Source organism: Lactuca saligna, chromosome 5, assembly GCF_052625555.1.
Source record: "Lactuca saligna cultivar CGN05327 chromosome 5, ASM5262555v1, whole genome shotgun sequence".
Lineage (NCBI taxonomy): Eukaryota > Viridiplantae > Streptophyta > Magnoliopsida > Asterales > Asteraceae > Lactuca > Lactuca saligna.
Window position 1 is genome coordinate 244,730,459 of NC_136421.1, and position 17,574 is coordinate 244,748,032.

The following is a 17,574-nucleotide window of genomic DNA, read 5'->3' on the forward strand; positions in this document are numbered from 1 at the left end:
GATCCGTCATTGTATTTAATGATGATATCTTGGTGTATTCCAAGACTAGAGAGCAGCATGAGGAGCATCTTCGCGAGTTGCTCGGGGTTTTGAGGAGAGAAAAACTTTATGCTAAGTTCTCAAAGTGTAATTTTTGGTTATGAGAGGTCCAGTTCCTAGGGAAACTCGTTAACCAGGATATGATTTTGGTCGATCCGGCCAAGATAGAGGCGGTGCTTCAGTGGGTGGTTCCGAAATCTTCCTCAGATAACAAGAGTTTCTTGGGTTTAGCAAGGTATTATCGGAGATTCATTTAGGATTTCTCCAAAATTGGGATGAACCTTACTCGTTTGACGAGGAAGGGGATGGATTTCTAATGGCGCATAGAGCAGCAGTCCACATTTGAGACTCTTCGGCAGAGGTTGCGTGAGGCCCTGGTATTGACCCTCCCAGAAGGAGTTTAGGATTTTGTGGTATTCTGTGATGCACCCATCATCGGTTTAGGGGCAGTCCTCATGCAAAGAGGATGTGTGATTGCTTATGATTCGCAGAAGCTGAAGCCACATGAGTCATGATATCATGCACATGATCTGGAGTTGGGGGCGGTGGTGTTCACCCTCAAGATTTTGAGGCACTATCTACATGGGGTCCGTTGTACTGTATACACGAATCACACGAGTTTAAGGTATATTACGGATTAGCCGAACCTGAACCTAAGGTAACACATGAGTCTGGATGTAGCCAAGGATTATGACTGTGAGATCCTTTACCATCCAAGTAAATCATACGTGGTGGCGGATGCTTTGAGCCGCAAGTCGGTGGGGTCTTCATATAGGGTGACGTGTATGAGGATATCAATTGATTCTCTACTTTTGGGTCTGATTAGGGAGGCTCGGGCTGAGGGAGTTCAGAAGGAGAACTGGAAGAAATAGAGGATTAGAGGTGAGATTGTCATATTTTTCACAAATAGTCGAGGGTTATTGACCCAGTGTGGTTGGGTTTGGGTTCCAGTTTCTAGCGGGATCAGGAAAATTGTGCTAGAGGGGGCTCATAAGTCTTGTTTTTCTATTCATCTGGGGGACACCAAGATGTATCGGGATTTGAGATTGATATATTGGTGGTTGTGTATGAAGAGAGAGATAGCTTGGTATGTTGAGAGATGTATGACATGTAGGATGGTCAAGGCTGAGCATTAGAGGCCACATGGCAAGCTGCAACCTCTAGAAGTCCCCATGTGGAAATGGGAGTAGATTTTACTGGATTTTATTACCAAGTTGCCAAGGAAGGCAAAGGGTTTTGATGCTATCTGGGTCACCACAGATCGATTGACCAAGAGTGCTCACTTTTTTGCTATCCAGGAGAGTTCTTTGACCGAGAAGTTGGCCGATGTGTATGTTTGCGAGATCGTTGCTCACCATGGAGTTTTGGTCTCCATTTTTTCAGACCGTGATGTTTAGTTCACCTCCTGTTTTTGGCAGAAGTTCCATGAGAAACTGGGCACGACGTTACACTTCAGCACTACTTATCATCCCCAAACCGAGGACCAGAGTGAGCGGACGATACAGACCCTTGAGGATATGTTGTGGGTATGTGTTATTGATTTTGGTGGGATCTGGGACTTCTACCTAACTCTTGCGGAGTTCTCCTACAACAACAATTATCAGTCTAATATTGGTGCTGCTCCTTTTGAGCTTTTGTATGGGAGATGTCGCACCCCAGTTTTTTCGGGCGAGGTTGTTCACAGGGTTATGGGAAGGAACGAAGTAGTCCTTTAGACCATAGAGCTTATTCAACAGATTAGGAAGAGACTGTAGACCAGTTAGAGTCAACAGAAGAGTTATGCCGACTGACACCAATCTGATTGGAATTTTAATTTGGCGATATGGTATTACTGAAGGTCTCACCTTGGAAAGGTGTGATATGCTTCAGGAAGAGGGGAAAGTTGGGTCCCCATTATATTGGGTCGTTTCGGGTGATTGTCCGGGTTGGAAAGGTTTCTTACAGGTTGGAGCTGCGTGAGGAGCTCAGTCAGATTCACAACACTTTCCATGTTTCGTAGCTATGAAAATGCAAAGTGGATGAGGATGCAGTGGTTTCCTTGGATTATACTTAGGTCGATGAGCGACTGAACAATGTTGAGAGACCAGTGGCTATTTTGGAAAGAAAGATGAAGGTCATGCACAACAAGGAAATACCTTTGGTCAGGGTACAGAGGCAACATTAGAGGGGCTCCAAGTGGACCTGGGAGACGGAGGCTGAGATGAGGAAACATTATCCAGAGCTATTCGATGTAGCAAACTTCGAGGACAAAGTCTAGATCAAGTGGGGGAGAATTTTAACATCTCGGTGTTTAGGTACTTCTAAATTCAACCCTATAATCTTATTATATCTCATTTTGGTCCCTAAGTAGAAGGAAGTATCCATTGGAAGCCCTTGTGGCAAAACCGTAATTTAGGAGGAATGGGAGTATGTCATGCATACGTGCGTACTCTTAGCATACTAGGGCATGCCCTAGTACGCTTGGCGTACATCAGTGTATGCGGGGCGTACTCACCAGCTTTGGAAACCCTAAATTTTAGGGTTAAGCCCCTATATAACCATCCTTATAACCTCATTTCCCTTAGCTATCCAGCCTCCACCCCCTTGTATCATTTTTGCAAACCCTAATCCCTTGAGTGTGTGTTTTGACCTTGTGTGTGTGTTCTTGGTGTGTTGAAGGAAGAAATAAGATACATTGAGGAGCCTTGGTGTGGAAGCAAGCTTGTAGATTTGGGATCTTTGCCTCATTAGGAAACTTCAGAAGGTATAAAGTTTTGATCTTGACTTGTATTTCCTTAAGATCTTTCCATGAGAAGTTTTATGAGTTTTTAGTCCCTTTTCTTGGACTTAATGAGTATGAGCTACTCTAAGGCCAAAGGAGTTGTCCTTTTAGAAGATTTAAGGTACATTAAGTCGTAAAAATGCTATCTTGACTCATTTGGTGTTTGCATGCAAGTTATAGGAGTCTTAAATGGTTAAGGCAAAATAGCATTTTTGGTTTTTGGACTTATTAAGGCATGCTTAACCATAAAGTTGGAAACTTTATGGTTTGGAACAACATTTTAGACTTGGATATGGATTTGGACGTTTGGACTTGTTGGATTAAGCTCTTAATAGGAGTTTTTCATGGCCGTTGTGTACGTTGGGCATACCATGGTCAACTACCCGTTTTTGGTCAAGGACTGAGTACGTAGGGCGTAGGAGCTGAGATGCTGCTGTACTCAACTTGATTGACTTTTTGTTGACCATTGACTTTCTGTTTACTTTGACCTAGTTTGAACTTAGGGGCATTCAGGGTATTTTGTTATGAAGCCTATATCTGGATCTCTCCATGTGTATAGGTGGTCTGTAGAGTTGACTCGTGAAGAAATATTCTTTTCTACTACTCGTACGAATTTGCAAGTTGAGTGTTCCTCACTGTACTTTTGGGTCGAAGGCACCAAGGCCAACCCCTTTGGATTGTTTTCCTGGTTTATCACATGATTGTATGATGTAGTGATCTGTTAGATCTGTATCTTGATATAGGATGATGCTATGTTTAGTGATTTGTTAGATCTGTATGACTATCTGTATATGCTAGCTAGGGTTTGCTATGGTATATGTTGATATATGATGGTGGGTTGGGTTGAGGCGTTCTTGCTGTGTGCTAAAGGCCGAGAATCCCAGGGAGTCCCGAATAGACTGCAGACTGAGGGGCATACCAGTCAGAACGAAGTCCCGGAGGACATTCTAGATAGGCTGAAGGTCGGTGAGGCATACCAGTCGTGCTGAAGGTCCTGTGTGCATACCGGATAGACTGTAGGATGGTGGGGCATTCCAGTCAGAATGAAGGATCTGTATGCATGTTGTATGTTTATTGTTGTTATTATGATTATGTGTTGTGTTGGTATATTGGGGGAACTCACTAAGTGTTGGCTTAAAGTTTTGGGTTATGTTTTAGGTACTTCCGAGGATCGCGGAAAGGCGAAGGTGTAACCATACACATCCTCATGTTTTGGACTTATGATATTGGGAAAACTCTGATATAGAACATGTTTTGAAAACTATGTTGTAAACAATTTGTGATTTTGGGTTGGTTTTTAAAAGTTAAAATTTTTCATGTTTTTATGGATGTAACAATAACTATTGGACCGGGCGACTTGATAACTTTCCCCTAGCACGGGCTAGAAGTTGTGCCTAGTCGCGCTAAACGCGCTTCAAGGCAAGCCGCTAGGCCAAGCTACTCTTAACGTAGCCACCCCGACGAAGTCTCATGCCCACAGGCATCCTTATAGATCTAAACGTCCGCCTGCAAGGCTCAACCCTCAACAAGCGCGTTCCACTCTGCGATAAACCCAATGACTCCAAACGACATGGAGTATGCTCATAGCATTACTACATGAACCAATTGTTAGCTCTGGCTCAACGAGGAGCATGATTAACCAATCAAGGCGTAGAATATTCTTGGATTCGGCAACCTTTGTCAACATACGGTCTCGCAGGATGTCTCAATATAAAAGCCCTCCCCTGCCACCTTGAACAATAAGTCGTTCTCTCTCAGATCAAACAATACACCCTTAGTTCAGTCACTGGCTTGACTGTCAGAGCGTTTTCTCGGGAGATCCTCCCGAAGAACGGCTGATGGTTTTCCTCTATTGTGACCTCGTAGGTCTTCTTGGAGTAATCAAAACCGCTTTATAGTACTTAGAGTCAACGTTTCATCAACCGGAGGACCAGGTTGCATCAATATTAAAGTTAACTAATTTCGTAGTCTAACCTTAGAATTTGGTCGATCTCTAGTCATGATTATCGATGGTCATTAATAAGGATGAGCGTGGGAAAAAATCGGTACCGACTGATACCGTTTCCGATTTCCCGAATACCATATTTGATCGAATATTAATCTCGAGTACTGTACTAAATTAACGTAATCGTTATCAGTACCAGGAATGGTATCGGTTTTCAATACGAGTACCGATATTGATGGTATTGAATCCCGAATTTCATGATTTTAGAGTATCGAGTACCATCATATATTTTTAAATTCGGTATAGTTTGGTACTAGTTTCGGTACAATACATGTACAGTGTGACATCCCCAAAATCTCGGCCAGAAAAGACCGATTTTCATTTATGCTTTTAAAATAATTTCAGAGTAAATCCTTTTGATTTGAAAGAGTTGCGGAATTTGTTCCCAAAAACAAAACATGATAAAACAATGTTTACCAAAGCATTTCATAAAATAAATGTATTTTCATTATATAATCAAACTCGGGGTGTCATGTTCCGATACAGACCAATAAGCATAAACGATAACATTACAAGTCATTCAACAAATATATACATATACAGACTTGTAAACAAAAACAACTTGATGGTTCATCCATCTTACGCCCTTGCGCCACTTCCTGTAATACAAATAAAACTGAGTGGGTCAGGTTTGGGAGCCTGGTGAGCATATAGGGTTTTCAACCCACAATAAATAATTAAATTAATTATTATCAACCAACAATAACCCATTTACCCATTCTCGTTATTCTCACTTTATGTCCCTAAAATAACTAACACAAGGGACCTAGTATAAGAATATTTCATCGGGGTGACAACACATGCTGCTGGGGTTCCTCAGCAATATAAGTCAAATAAGGAAACCATGAGGGGGATGGAATACAACGAATGTGCACCCAAGTTCATTAACACCTATAGGTTATGAGCCTGCTAGCGTTCCACGAGACTGTCTAGAAAAGTCCGTGGTCGTCATCTAAATTCCGCTAGATGACTGGATCAAAACAACATCGAGGCCTCTCATCTGTTTATTACACACCAACTATCTACCCATGTTCTACCCAACATATTAGTAGATAAAAACATACATTTTTATACATAGTTTCAAAACCTGTATAGCATGCTTGATCAATACATTTTCCATATAACAGATGAGGCACACACACACATAACACGTATTTCATATAGAAAAAATCATATCTGTAAGATAGAAGAAAGTGAATATACATTCACACACATAAAAACAAAATATACACATAACATGTATTTCGTATAAAATACTTCATAATTATGCGTTAGAAGAAAGTAACAACACATTCACACATATAAACAACAATATACTTAACACACTCAAATCATACTTGTATTATTATCGTGTTTATGAAAGGTAGTATACACTCACTTGATCAGAAGATGATCGGACAACACTACGACTTGCAAAAGTAGTAATCCTCAGCAGATCTGGAAGATCTTCACAAAAATTGAACTTCTCGCGGGCAGAGCTTCGGCTCGGAAACCGCACTTCTCGGGATCTCCGGGATCTCGGGACTCGGGAATATTACTGGGGCTTCGGGGTACTTCTGGTACGCAAATTGATGCAAAACGGGAGAGAGAAGAGAGAAAAATAGCAAAGAAACTCGGCAGCCTCGCATCCTATTTATAGGAGGCTGGAGCCTCAGAGTACACGAGTCGTACAGCAGTACGCGGGGCGTACTGCTCCGAAATCGTCACTGCATGCGTCATCCGAATTCCTCGAGTGCGAGTGTCAACATTCTTCGCTGTACGCGGGGCGTACACGAGTATGCGGGGCGTACCTCGGATGAGTCCGGTGACTCCTCTTCGGATAAGGCCGGATTTAATAATTAAATTTAATTATTAATTGTTTAATAAACTTCAGAAAATTCATATCTTCGTCATACGAACTTCGTATTCGACGTTCTTTATATCCACGCGAAGGTGAGACTACGCTCTAAAGCTATCGTTTAGACTCCGTCGGCTAATTTTGAATTTATTTTTATTATTTATTTTTAATAGGCCGGGACAGAAAATTTCGTTATAAATTCATAACTTCTTCGTTTGACGTCCGTTCTCGCCTAACTTTTTATCGCTTCGATACTAACAACGAGATCTTCGATTCTCATTTAGATCACTAAGGCTAGCTATCGCTCTAACGTAAATTTCACTTTTTACATCATTCAGCGTTGCCGGTTTTGTCGCGAAACTTCGACAGGTCATAACTTCTTCGTTATAACTCGGATTTCGGCATTCTTTATATCTTCGGAAACCTTGTTTGAACTACTACAACATTATCCAAAGATATCAAGTTTATTTTACACTTAAATTTTGACGCTTATTTTTATTCTTAATTAATCAAACCACATAATTAAGCAATTAAGCACAAAACACATAATACTCAAATAATACACTTCTATTATTTCAAAACTCGTTACAAAGGTTAACCTAGAATATTACATTGCTAAAAATGGCAAGCCCAGAAACACAGGCGTTACATACAAGATCACGATTTGGTACAAACTCCTCATCCCTAGTTTTTAACAAATATGATTCAAATTAGCAAAGTCATATTGGTCCTCTAGATTTTCTTAACTCAACAATAGACAATGAAGATATCAACAAAAACACATATGGATCTTTAATCAAACAAATATGATAAATTAAATAAAGTTAAACATCCAATTTAATAAATTACACCAAATCTTAAGGTTTTATCTAATCTAGTGAAAGAAAAAGAGTTTTATCCCATAACCAGTAAATACGAACAGAAAAACATCACAAACAAATTGCTAAACATGATCGTAAAGAAAACCGAAGTGAAGTCCTAATGCTCCTCACTTCCAACTCTTCAAATCTTTGATCCAAAGTGCTTCTCAAGCTTCAAAATTGTCCCCAAAGGGTTTCTGGACATTACGAATGACTTTTAACTTATTGTATAAGGCTGCCAAAGGTTATACACCAAATTATAGTAAAAATGACGTATAGTAAAAAGGTCGTATATTTATAAAAGCTGCAAAAATGCATTGTATAGGGTCTATATTCATGTCACGAATGTATGGGTGTTCGCATTATACTTGAATTCTTGGCCTTCTACGCGACACATTTACTGGAAAAAGGCAACTTATCGAATTTGATCCTTATCAACTTCATTCTTGATCCAATCATTTATTTTACTTGAGATATGATTTTTCCTACATTTATCCAATTTATACTTATTAAATATCATTTATCTTTAAATTATCAAATCATATCTTGTTTTATTAAGATATCGCTTAAAATATATATGACTAAATATACTGACATCTATTACTATACGGGGTAAGAGCAACAACATATATTACAAATATCCATTATGTATTGGCCAAACAATTTTTCAATACATTAAAATGTGTTGCTATTTTATAAAACTAATAGAAATTGTCAACTACTTTGTGACAAATCGTTAGCTATAGTAGGGATGAGTATTTGACTCAGTAGAAGCGGACCGAAAAAACCAAAATCGGAACTGAAGTATTTGGTTTGGTTATCGAATCTATTTCTTAGTAAATCGGTTCCCGGTTCCTTAGTTCTTGGTTTCGTTTGGGCCGAATCTGGAACTGAACACATCCCGAAAGAGCAAACTTACTTATAGAACCGAATCGATTGAAACCATAACCAAAGTATTCGGTCTGATGCCGTGTAGCATTCTCATTTCAGGTATCTCCCTTGTTTCCCTCAAACTTAAAACCTTATGCATTTGGGTCCCTAGCCAGTATGTTAGGTGTATCCTAGGAGTATGATAGGCGTACTTGGTCGATAAGTTGGTCGTGGAGGCATCCACATACGCTGGACATACATGAAGTACGCGGGGCGTACGACCACCTAGGATAAACCTTAATTTTTAGGGTTTGAGACCTATTTAAACACCTTAAGTTTCTACTGGACCTTCTTATGACCAGCCTCCACATCTCCAAACCCTAAGAACGAAACCCTAATTTCCATTTTAGTGTTATGAGCTTGAAAGTGACTTTTGAGGGTGTTTTGGTGATCTTGAATGAAAAAGAACTCTTGGAAGTTGCATAGGTGTAGTTGAGGCTTGTGGATCTAGAACCATCACCAAGTTGAAAAGCTTTTGGGGGTATAAAGCTCTTAATTTGATGGTTCTGATCGGTTTTGAGCATAGCATACAAAAACCTATGTGTACATGCAACCATAATTTTCCCGATCTATGTTTTCTCTAATTGAACATACAATATTTGATCAACTATTGGGAAACCCTAGGAACCCTATGTTATTTTGAAAATCACATATAAGATAGTAAACATGCATTTTATTGTTATGTAGCAATAACAATCCAAAACCTTGAAGTGGTTGAAGCTTGAGAGCAAGTGTGACACCTCTAATGAATCACATCCAAACTAAGCAAGAGGACGAGAGAGGAGAGAGGAAGAGGCTTGTAATTTTCGGCTGCTCTTCTAGGGTTCTAGTGGCCGAAAATATGAAGGGGTAAAATCCCTTTATATAGTGATGTAGGTTAGAGCCAAAGCTAGGGTTTTAGGAGGAAACCCTAATTCCCTTAGCTTAGGGACTAAGCAGCCTAAGAATCCCTATCCAAGAGCCCCTGGATGAAAATTATAGGGTCTTCCTAGAAGTTTTCATCCAACCTCTTATAAGGAGGTTCTAGATCCCATTTCCTCAACTATCAATAAATTGCCAAACAACCCCTACACTTTTAATTAATTGAATTAATCCCAAAATTAATTACATTGAATTTCTGATTAACTATTAATTAAAAAAATATGATTTCTAATTAATATATTATTTTCATAATACATTAATAAATCAATTATCTCAATTTATTAATCAAATAATATATTCAACCTTTCTCCAAAAGTTATCATGTCCAATTGCTAGTTTTGAAGGCAACCCAAAAGGACTGTGCTACTATCAATTCAAGTACATACCAAATATAGTTATGGACTTAGACACCTAATCTAATAGTCTCCTACTTGGATAAGTCTAATAACTATAGTTGCCAATATAACTTCAAAAAATGATTAGAAAACTATAGCTCTTAAAGCTTCAGTCGAACTCTAAGCTAGTCAGTTACATGTCCTAAGATAAGTGATCAAATATTCATCCGTTCTACAAGATATTTTTTAGACATGAGACATGGATTATAATCAATCTCATCGTCCAAGTTTTGTTTCCCAATTCCCTGATTTATGACGACTAAAATCAAACTACTATATGAACACATTAATTTAGTCCAGGCTTAGTCAAGCACTTTAGAATTCGACAACAAATCATCTAGGGGCCAACATATATCGCTTTTCCGGTTAGGGAAAAAGGAATAGATAAAATTCGACTTATATGCTTGCACTATTCATTTATCAAATCACACATAAGAATATGTTTTATAACACCAAGTTACTGATGCGTTTACGTATTATCAATCCGCAACCGACTTGTAAACAACAACTCATATATCTTTGTTTTAAGAATATAAAATATTATCATCTCAAAATTACTAGCCATGAAGTAATTCTCTAAGCGTGAGTCCAATACTTAAATCCCCATTTTCCAAGTACTTATGAACATCGTTGCAAAACCATTACTATGTCTAATCTCCATAGACAATCTACAATTAAATTCATGACAGTCTTAATTCGCTACTTATTTCCAAAAGTATGATCGGCCGTGGATGTTTCGAATAATCCAATTATTCGGGAAGTAAAACATGCGAAGTGAAATACAATAATAACCTAATTAACTATGGTCTAAAAACTGTCGAATATAAATGAAACTCTTATTATTTAATCACCATATTAATTAGACTTTATTCATTGTATAATATATCGAGTAATCAACTAAACACTTGAATTAAACATCAATCATGCCATGTTATAAACATGCATACTATGTTTCTCTATGGTCCTTCCTTTTCGATCAGATCGACTGGATATACTCCAACGATGCTTATTTCGCAATACCAGATTCTTGTCACTACTAGAATGCATTATAGTTCAAACTTATATGCAATGATCTTTTGTAATGTCGAGGCTTCAAAGTCATGGAGACTTTTCCAATAAAAAATGCTCAATTGAAACGTTATTACTTAAAATAATTCCATGGTATCGAAGTCCCAAATTCAAGTTACATTCCTTGAACACCTTCCTTGCATTAAAGCTCCTAACTCCATGTAGATTAATAACCAACTCCTATTATGGAAACATTTCTATATTCTTATATGACCATCAATTCTAAACAAGAGTCACCTCCACTCAAAATTATGTCAATATGGTCAGTCTAATTAATCTTATACTTCCAACTTTCCACAAGCAACCAATCTTCAGTAAACCTTAGAGTGTTCATGATAGCTGTTTAACAACTTTAGTCACATCAATTTCTAGTTCTTTTCCCTTCCTAATGCCCAAGTCGTTTGAAAAAATCAGAACAAGTGAATATCATGGCACTTATAATCGATCTTATATTCAAAGCATATAAGAATCGATCCATAAATACCTGATATCTGCTCAGTCTCTTGCTATGATATTTCCATATATCAATTTTCCTATGTCGAACTATTTCAACACGACATTCATATATTTCCAAGACTAATTTCCATTAAAATCCTTCAATCTAAACTTTTAGATCTGAAACGAAGTATGAGTGCCCTGTCCCTTAAATCTTTCTATAGTGAAACAATTCCCAAACTATGCAATTTGCAAATTTGAAATATTTTTTTCCTACATTTAATATTGCTAACTTGCAATACATAGAATAACTAGCATAACAATTATACTCCCACTAGCTTTGACATGTATCCAGAAATCAATTAGACTTCTAGAAATCAATATTCTTGACTTTCTTACTAAAGTGCAGATTTCTGATGCATGATGCTTTGATAAGTCTCTAGCTAGACTTCTCAAGCTTATACACCTTTCATTAGATAACATATGTGTGTGTTTAAACCCTTTCAAAATTTACAACTATAAGTCTTAAACATTCAAATGGTTCCTTGCCATTTCTCACAATCCGAACTACGAAAAGGGATGTCGTAATCATATTGTAAATTTGAGAATGTAGTTATCACAACTACTAACCATAATGATATTTATCAAATCTTTAAAATCTACTAGCAAAAGTTTTTCCTCATAATCATTTTCATGAATTAGAGTGAAATCCTTTTGCCACCTAGATTTTATGGTGTATGTGTTCCCATCCATGTGAATCTATCATTACCAACCTACAATCATAATATAAGGTTGAGGAAAAAACCAAAATCAAATTTAGTTTTCCTTTCATGGACTGAACTTTTCCTATTCTTAATTTCTTGCCTTCTGGTAGTATAAAGGCCTACCACTACTTCCAAGTTGTTAAGCATCTTACCTACATTGACCAATGTACTATCAGTGATCAACATGCTCTGCATTTTGTAGTCAAATGAGAACCATAGAACTCATAAGCATTTCTAACTTAACTTGATGGTGCACAGAAACAAGAATATGTCAACTTAACACGATAGGTTATCAACCTGAGGTCGTGTACTAGTGATAACTAAAAGGTTTATTCATCATTGACTCCTGAAACTATTCAAGATCATTAAGAGTCCAACTAACTTCTTGACATATAAGTTTCACTCTCAAGGATCATTCATTGACTGTCAAAAACAAACATTCAAAAGTTTGTGTGGATTCTCGACAAGAAACAATTCATGTAATTGGTCTTAGTGTATCCATTGTTTTAACCAAAAACATCACAACTACCAATTCCAAATGTGCTAGAGTATGAAAACATTATTACTCCACATTTCATAAGGTGTTACAAACCGAATTAGTACGGAACAAGCTTCAAGATACGATTTGTAGTTAATAGAGTATGACTCTAAAACTTGATTGGAAACGAAGTATGACTCATCTCTTGATTGAACCATTTCAACAATATCTGATTCCTCTTCTCAGTCAAAACATTTGCAATAAGATGTTCTTCGAGGATTAATTGTGATAAAGTTCCACAATCATTAAGATGATCATAAAACACGATACTAAACTACTCTCATTTCCTTTCAGATTGGAGATACCTTTATCTTTCTGCCTAATAGATTCTTCATATTCGTTCAGCTACTTTTTGAAACTTTTTAAAGTATCAGAATTATGCTTAATCTTAGAAACACAACCATCTTTACTGAAGCATCAGTAAATCATGACGAATAGACTTATAATCTTTTGTGGCGGATTTGAATAGTCCATATCAATATGTACTAGATCCATTAGTCCTTCACTTTGACTCACATAAACATGTGATCAATGAATTAGTCATAATATTCCAACAATCAAGATTCTCATACATCACACAATTCGAATTGCATGACTCAAAGTTTCTGTCCAATTAAAACTTGGGTGATGAGAATTCCTTTTCACTTGGTAAATCATGACACTACCACAAACTATATAATTAATAATCAAATCCACATTTAATAGTGCTAACAATAGAAATGTTACCACCGATTTTCATAAATACCATTGCAAGAAAATATAAAGTAAACTAGATAAATCAAAAATTCACTTTTATTAATAAAAAAATTCAATGCAAAATGAAAACTATGTTTCTAAACATTTCGCAAACTATTAGATTATCATAACTCCCAAGTAGTAGCTTCCAAAACCTGATCATTGAACCATGCGACCAAAGTCCATTTATCATGATTAGATTCAGCTCACTTTTCTTATTCTTTCTTTCTCTTAGATCCTGCAAAACATCAAAATGTGATCATCACATCATGTATTAAGAATCTACGAATAGGAACTTATTAAAATAATGGAGTTAGACAATGGATGTACCTGAAGTAGAGTCACACGACTTGACTTTACCATCTCTAAGATCTTTCAGGTAGTCTCGACAGTTCGCAACCAATGCCCCTCTAGTTGGCAGTAAAAACAATTGGACCTTTTAGGATTAGCACATGGAGCTATCTCAAAACTAGCCTTTCTCTTAACCATATGGTCAAACGGTTTGACCTTGGTCAATCTCTTTCCATTGGGAAGAGAAACATTTTCTAGACTATCATTGTTGCCATTGTGAATGTCCATGGAAATTTGGGAGACAGATCCTTAAAAAAAAAATTCTTGACTTGTGATCTTAAGCATTTCTGCTTCAGCAACAATCAACATATGTGTCAGATCAATTAGGGTCACGTCGTGGTTAGTCATATAGTAGTCTTTGATTAACTGACTATACGATTCAGGAAGCGAAAGTAGAACCAAGTCAATGTCTAGCTCCCTTGGGAAAATGATACCTAACATTCCCAATCTGTCAATGTATGATTTCATATTCAGAACATGCACAAACATAGACTTTCCATATTGATGTTTGTATGCCAACAAGGCTTGAGTAACATCGTCTTTTTCAACTTGAAGGAAACATGACTTAGGGAGAGTCATTGGAGGAGGATGAAGAAAAATTGTAGAGCTATGACCTCCATTTTCACGCGGGTCTCTTTATTTCTTGATCTTTGTTCCATCCGTGATTGTTTATCAGAGAAAGAATCATTGTTTGGGAAATCATACAATCAATGTTTATCAGATTTTAACCTAGATTGAATTTTAGATATCTGTTACATCTTGATTTCTGGAGCTTCAAGGCCTTGTTCTTGTTAGGAAATCATACAAACCATGAGTCTTATTAAAAGGAAATCATGTAGAGATGATTGATGATTGTTCCCAGAGGGGGTCATCGTCAACGATGAAGGGTGAAGGTCTTAATCGAAGGTGGTCGTCGATGGCCAAGGACATTAAGGCGTGTGGTAGTTGAGTCCGCCTAATTTTTAAACAGTTTTTAATGGGGGTAATAATAAATTAATGAAAAATAAATTCATAAGGCTAGTATAGTCATTTCATTTCCGTAGGAATAGAACATGTAACTTTTAAACTAGTCCGGGTTAATTTTTAAAAATAAAGATTAAACATTTTTTTTATACTTACGTAATTTACTTATATATATTTTATCATGTTCTTTCAATAACATTTTTAGTTTATTTTTTAATAACATTTTAAATTTATATATATATATATATATATATATATATATATATATATATATATATATATATATTATTTAACTAATTAATATAGTTTAAAAAAAATGCAATTAAACATTTCCACTGAAAAGTATTAATTAAAGAAAATATGTTTAAGTGGATTAAAATAACATTAAAAACATAGGTATCTGAGTAATACTTTTATCATCTTCTTTGATGTTTATAGCTATATTCGATCAAACACCACCAATGAACATGACAAAATTAGGGGTGTAAATGAGTCGAGTTGAGCTGAGTACTGCCAAGCTCGAAGCTCGACTCGCCTAAAATACTCGAGCTCGAAGCTTAACTCGAACTCGCCTCGAGCCTAAATTTGAAGCTCAGATACTCGATGCTATCAAGCTAGATTTGGCTCGACTAAAAGTGAAAACAAAATGTTAAAATCATCTAAAATTAAAAACATTTCACATGCTTTTACTTTGTTCAAAATAACAAAAAATTTACTATGAACCATCTAATGTCAATATAACATCAACCATCTATGTCATTGCATTTTTCATACATCCAAAATACGAAAAAGAAACATTTTCAAAAGTTTTAAAATGCAACTTAATTCCTTACTACATAATCGATGCATGTCTGCATGAAAACTAATAATATTGAAATGTTTTAATAATTTAAAAGTATATATAGGGTAAAAAATTAATTTTATAAATACTCAATTAAACTCGCGTGCTTACTGAGCCGGATATTTTACTACTCGAGCTCGGCTCGATAAGGTACTCGAGTAGCATGAGTTCGAGCTCGACTCAATTAAAGTCGAGTCGATTTTGAGTATTTTCCGAGTCGGACTTGTGTTTCTCGTGAGCTGTCTCGTTTCATTTACACCCCTAGGTGAAACCCATAGATCTGTACGAAGACTTCATGAAACATTTCATATAGAAAGGATGTTAAATTGATATGGCTTCTCCCTATATATTATGTATCTTAAACTTCTAATAGCTACCAAATGTGTTATTGCTTATATCTTGACATATAAGTTTATAAGTATTCAGTAAATTTCTGATGTTTCCAACCTTTCGATTACGTAGAACTTTATATTCCCCAACATCAGCTTCTGTATAATAATACAAATATGTAAAAGACACGCATAGCAAAAGGTAAAGATAGTAATGAATACATCTGAAAATACAACTTTTATTTTAGAGTTTTATACGAGACAAACACATCCAAGTGTTTTCTGTCATGAAAGCCACATTAGTTCAACAACAGATTGGTTTAATTTAATTGCTCAAAGTTCTACTCGTCAAGTCCCAATCTCTTCCTCACCTGTTGAACAAAGCCAAGGACCTTTATCGACTCAGGAAGAACATTAGAAACGCTCTCCTTCTCAATGCATCTTTTAACCCAATCAATCAATTTTGGGCACTCTTGTTCTATGTTCAATTTCCCATAGATTTCATAGGAATGAAACCATGTATAAAATGGGATCAAAGACACATCAAGGTACCCAAAACTCTCACCTCCGAAGTAAGGCTTCTCTCCAAGCTCTCCTTCAATCAGTTTAAGGGAATCGATGAACTCTTTTTTGGATGCCTCGTGTTCTTCCCCTTCTGCTTTGAACAGCAAATTTCTCCCATTTAGGTATACCTGAATTTCCATAAACCAAAGTTTGACTTCTGGAAGTAATAAATAAAAGATTTAAGAATCACTACAAATCTTCACATATTCCTAAAACTTTTGTGCAACTACGATGAAATAGGTAGATCTGGCTTGAAATTATTCAAAATACACTTTCGACTTGATTTGAGACAACCAAAATCAAAATATTTCCAATTAATTTGGAGAGTGAATCAACAAGATTCCAAATCTGAACAATAAACCATTATAAAAACCCTGTAAATAGGATCGTAAAAGTAAATCAAAGGAAAATCAAGAAAAGTCAAAGGTTACCTTTTTATCAATAAAGTCAGTCCAAAACCTCGCACATGCTTTGCCATAAGTATCAGAAGGAAACAATGGAGCTTTATCGTTCCAGACTTCATCGATATATTCAACGATGATGCGAGACTCGCAGATCGGTTTTCCGTTGTGGATGAGAACTGGAATTTTCTTGTGAATCGGGTTCATCTCCAAGAGAAGCTGGCTCTTGTTCTTCAAATCTTCTTCTCTGTATTCGTATGAAACACCCTTTTCAGCAAGTGCTATCCTGGCCCTCATCCCAAACATGCTCGCCCAGAAATCAAGTAGAATCACCTCTTCTTCTTTCGCCATTCTTGGGTTCTGGGTGATGTTCGCTACTCACTATTTGTTTGTGCCGATGGAAGTGAGTAGATACATAAAGACTATTCCCGAACACAAGTTAGTCAACGAACTATTGTATTTTTACTTATCAGGTCCCTTGTGATGTTATTTATTTATTTATTTTATTTTTTATAGTATGTCTCTCGTTTTTTTATATGTATTTATTTATTTAAGTAGGTAAACAAGTTGACCTAATAATGAAGCAGGTTTGGAGCGAATCGATTTTGATCCAAACCCTTTTAACAAAGTTCAAAATCTGATTCAAACCCGCTCTGTAACCCATAGGGTTTTCAATACTCAGACTCATACCCTTATCCACCGAATCAACGAATATCCAAACTCGCACCATAACCCAAAATTTTTTTAAATAATCAAACACATTTTACTTAATTCTTAAAATAAATTTATTAAATAAAAAACGTATACTATATCTTAATAATTAAAATAACATTTGTT

At 36.4% G+C, this 17,574-nt stretch overlaps 1 protein-coding gene across 1 annotated transcript; it reads right to left on the reverse strand.

The window, feature by feature from the left end:
* Window positions 1-15,991: 15,991 nt before the first annotated feature.
* LOC145047194 (glutathione S-transferase U25-like) lies at window positions 15,992-17,189 on the reverse strand. The gene is made up of 2 exons (XM_078995425.1): window positions 16,768-17,189; window positions 15,992-16,464 (listed from the first exon to the last, which is right to left on the reverse strand). The coding sequence occupies exons 1-2, from the start codon at window positions 17,086-17,088 to the stop codon at window positions 16,114-16,116; spliced, it is 672 nt and encodes a 223-aa protein (XP_078851551.1). The 5' UTR covers window positions 17,089-17,189; the 3' UTR covers window positions 15,992-16,113.
* Window positions 17,190-17,574: the final 385 nt, after the last annotated feature.

Coding starts and splice junctions, on each gene's coding strand:
- LOC145047194 (XM_078995425.1), bottom strand. CDS start 17,088: ATGGCGAAAGAAGAAGAGGTGATTCTACTTGATTTCTGGGCGAGCATG. Junction 16,465..16,767: donor CTGACTTTATTGATAAAAAG/GTAACCTTTGAC, acceptor ATGGAAATTCAG/GTATACCTAAATGGGAGAAA.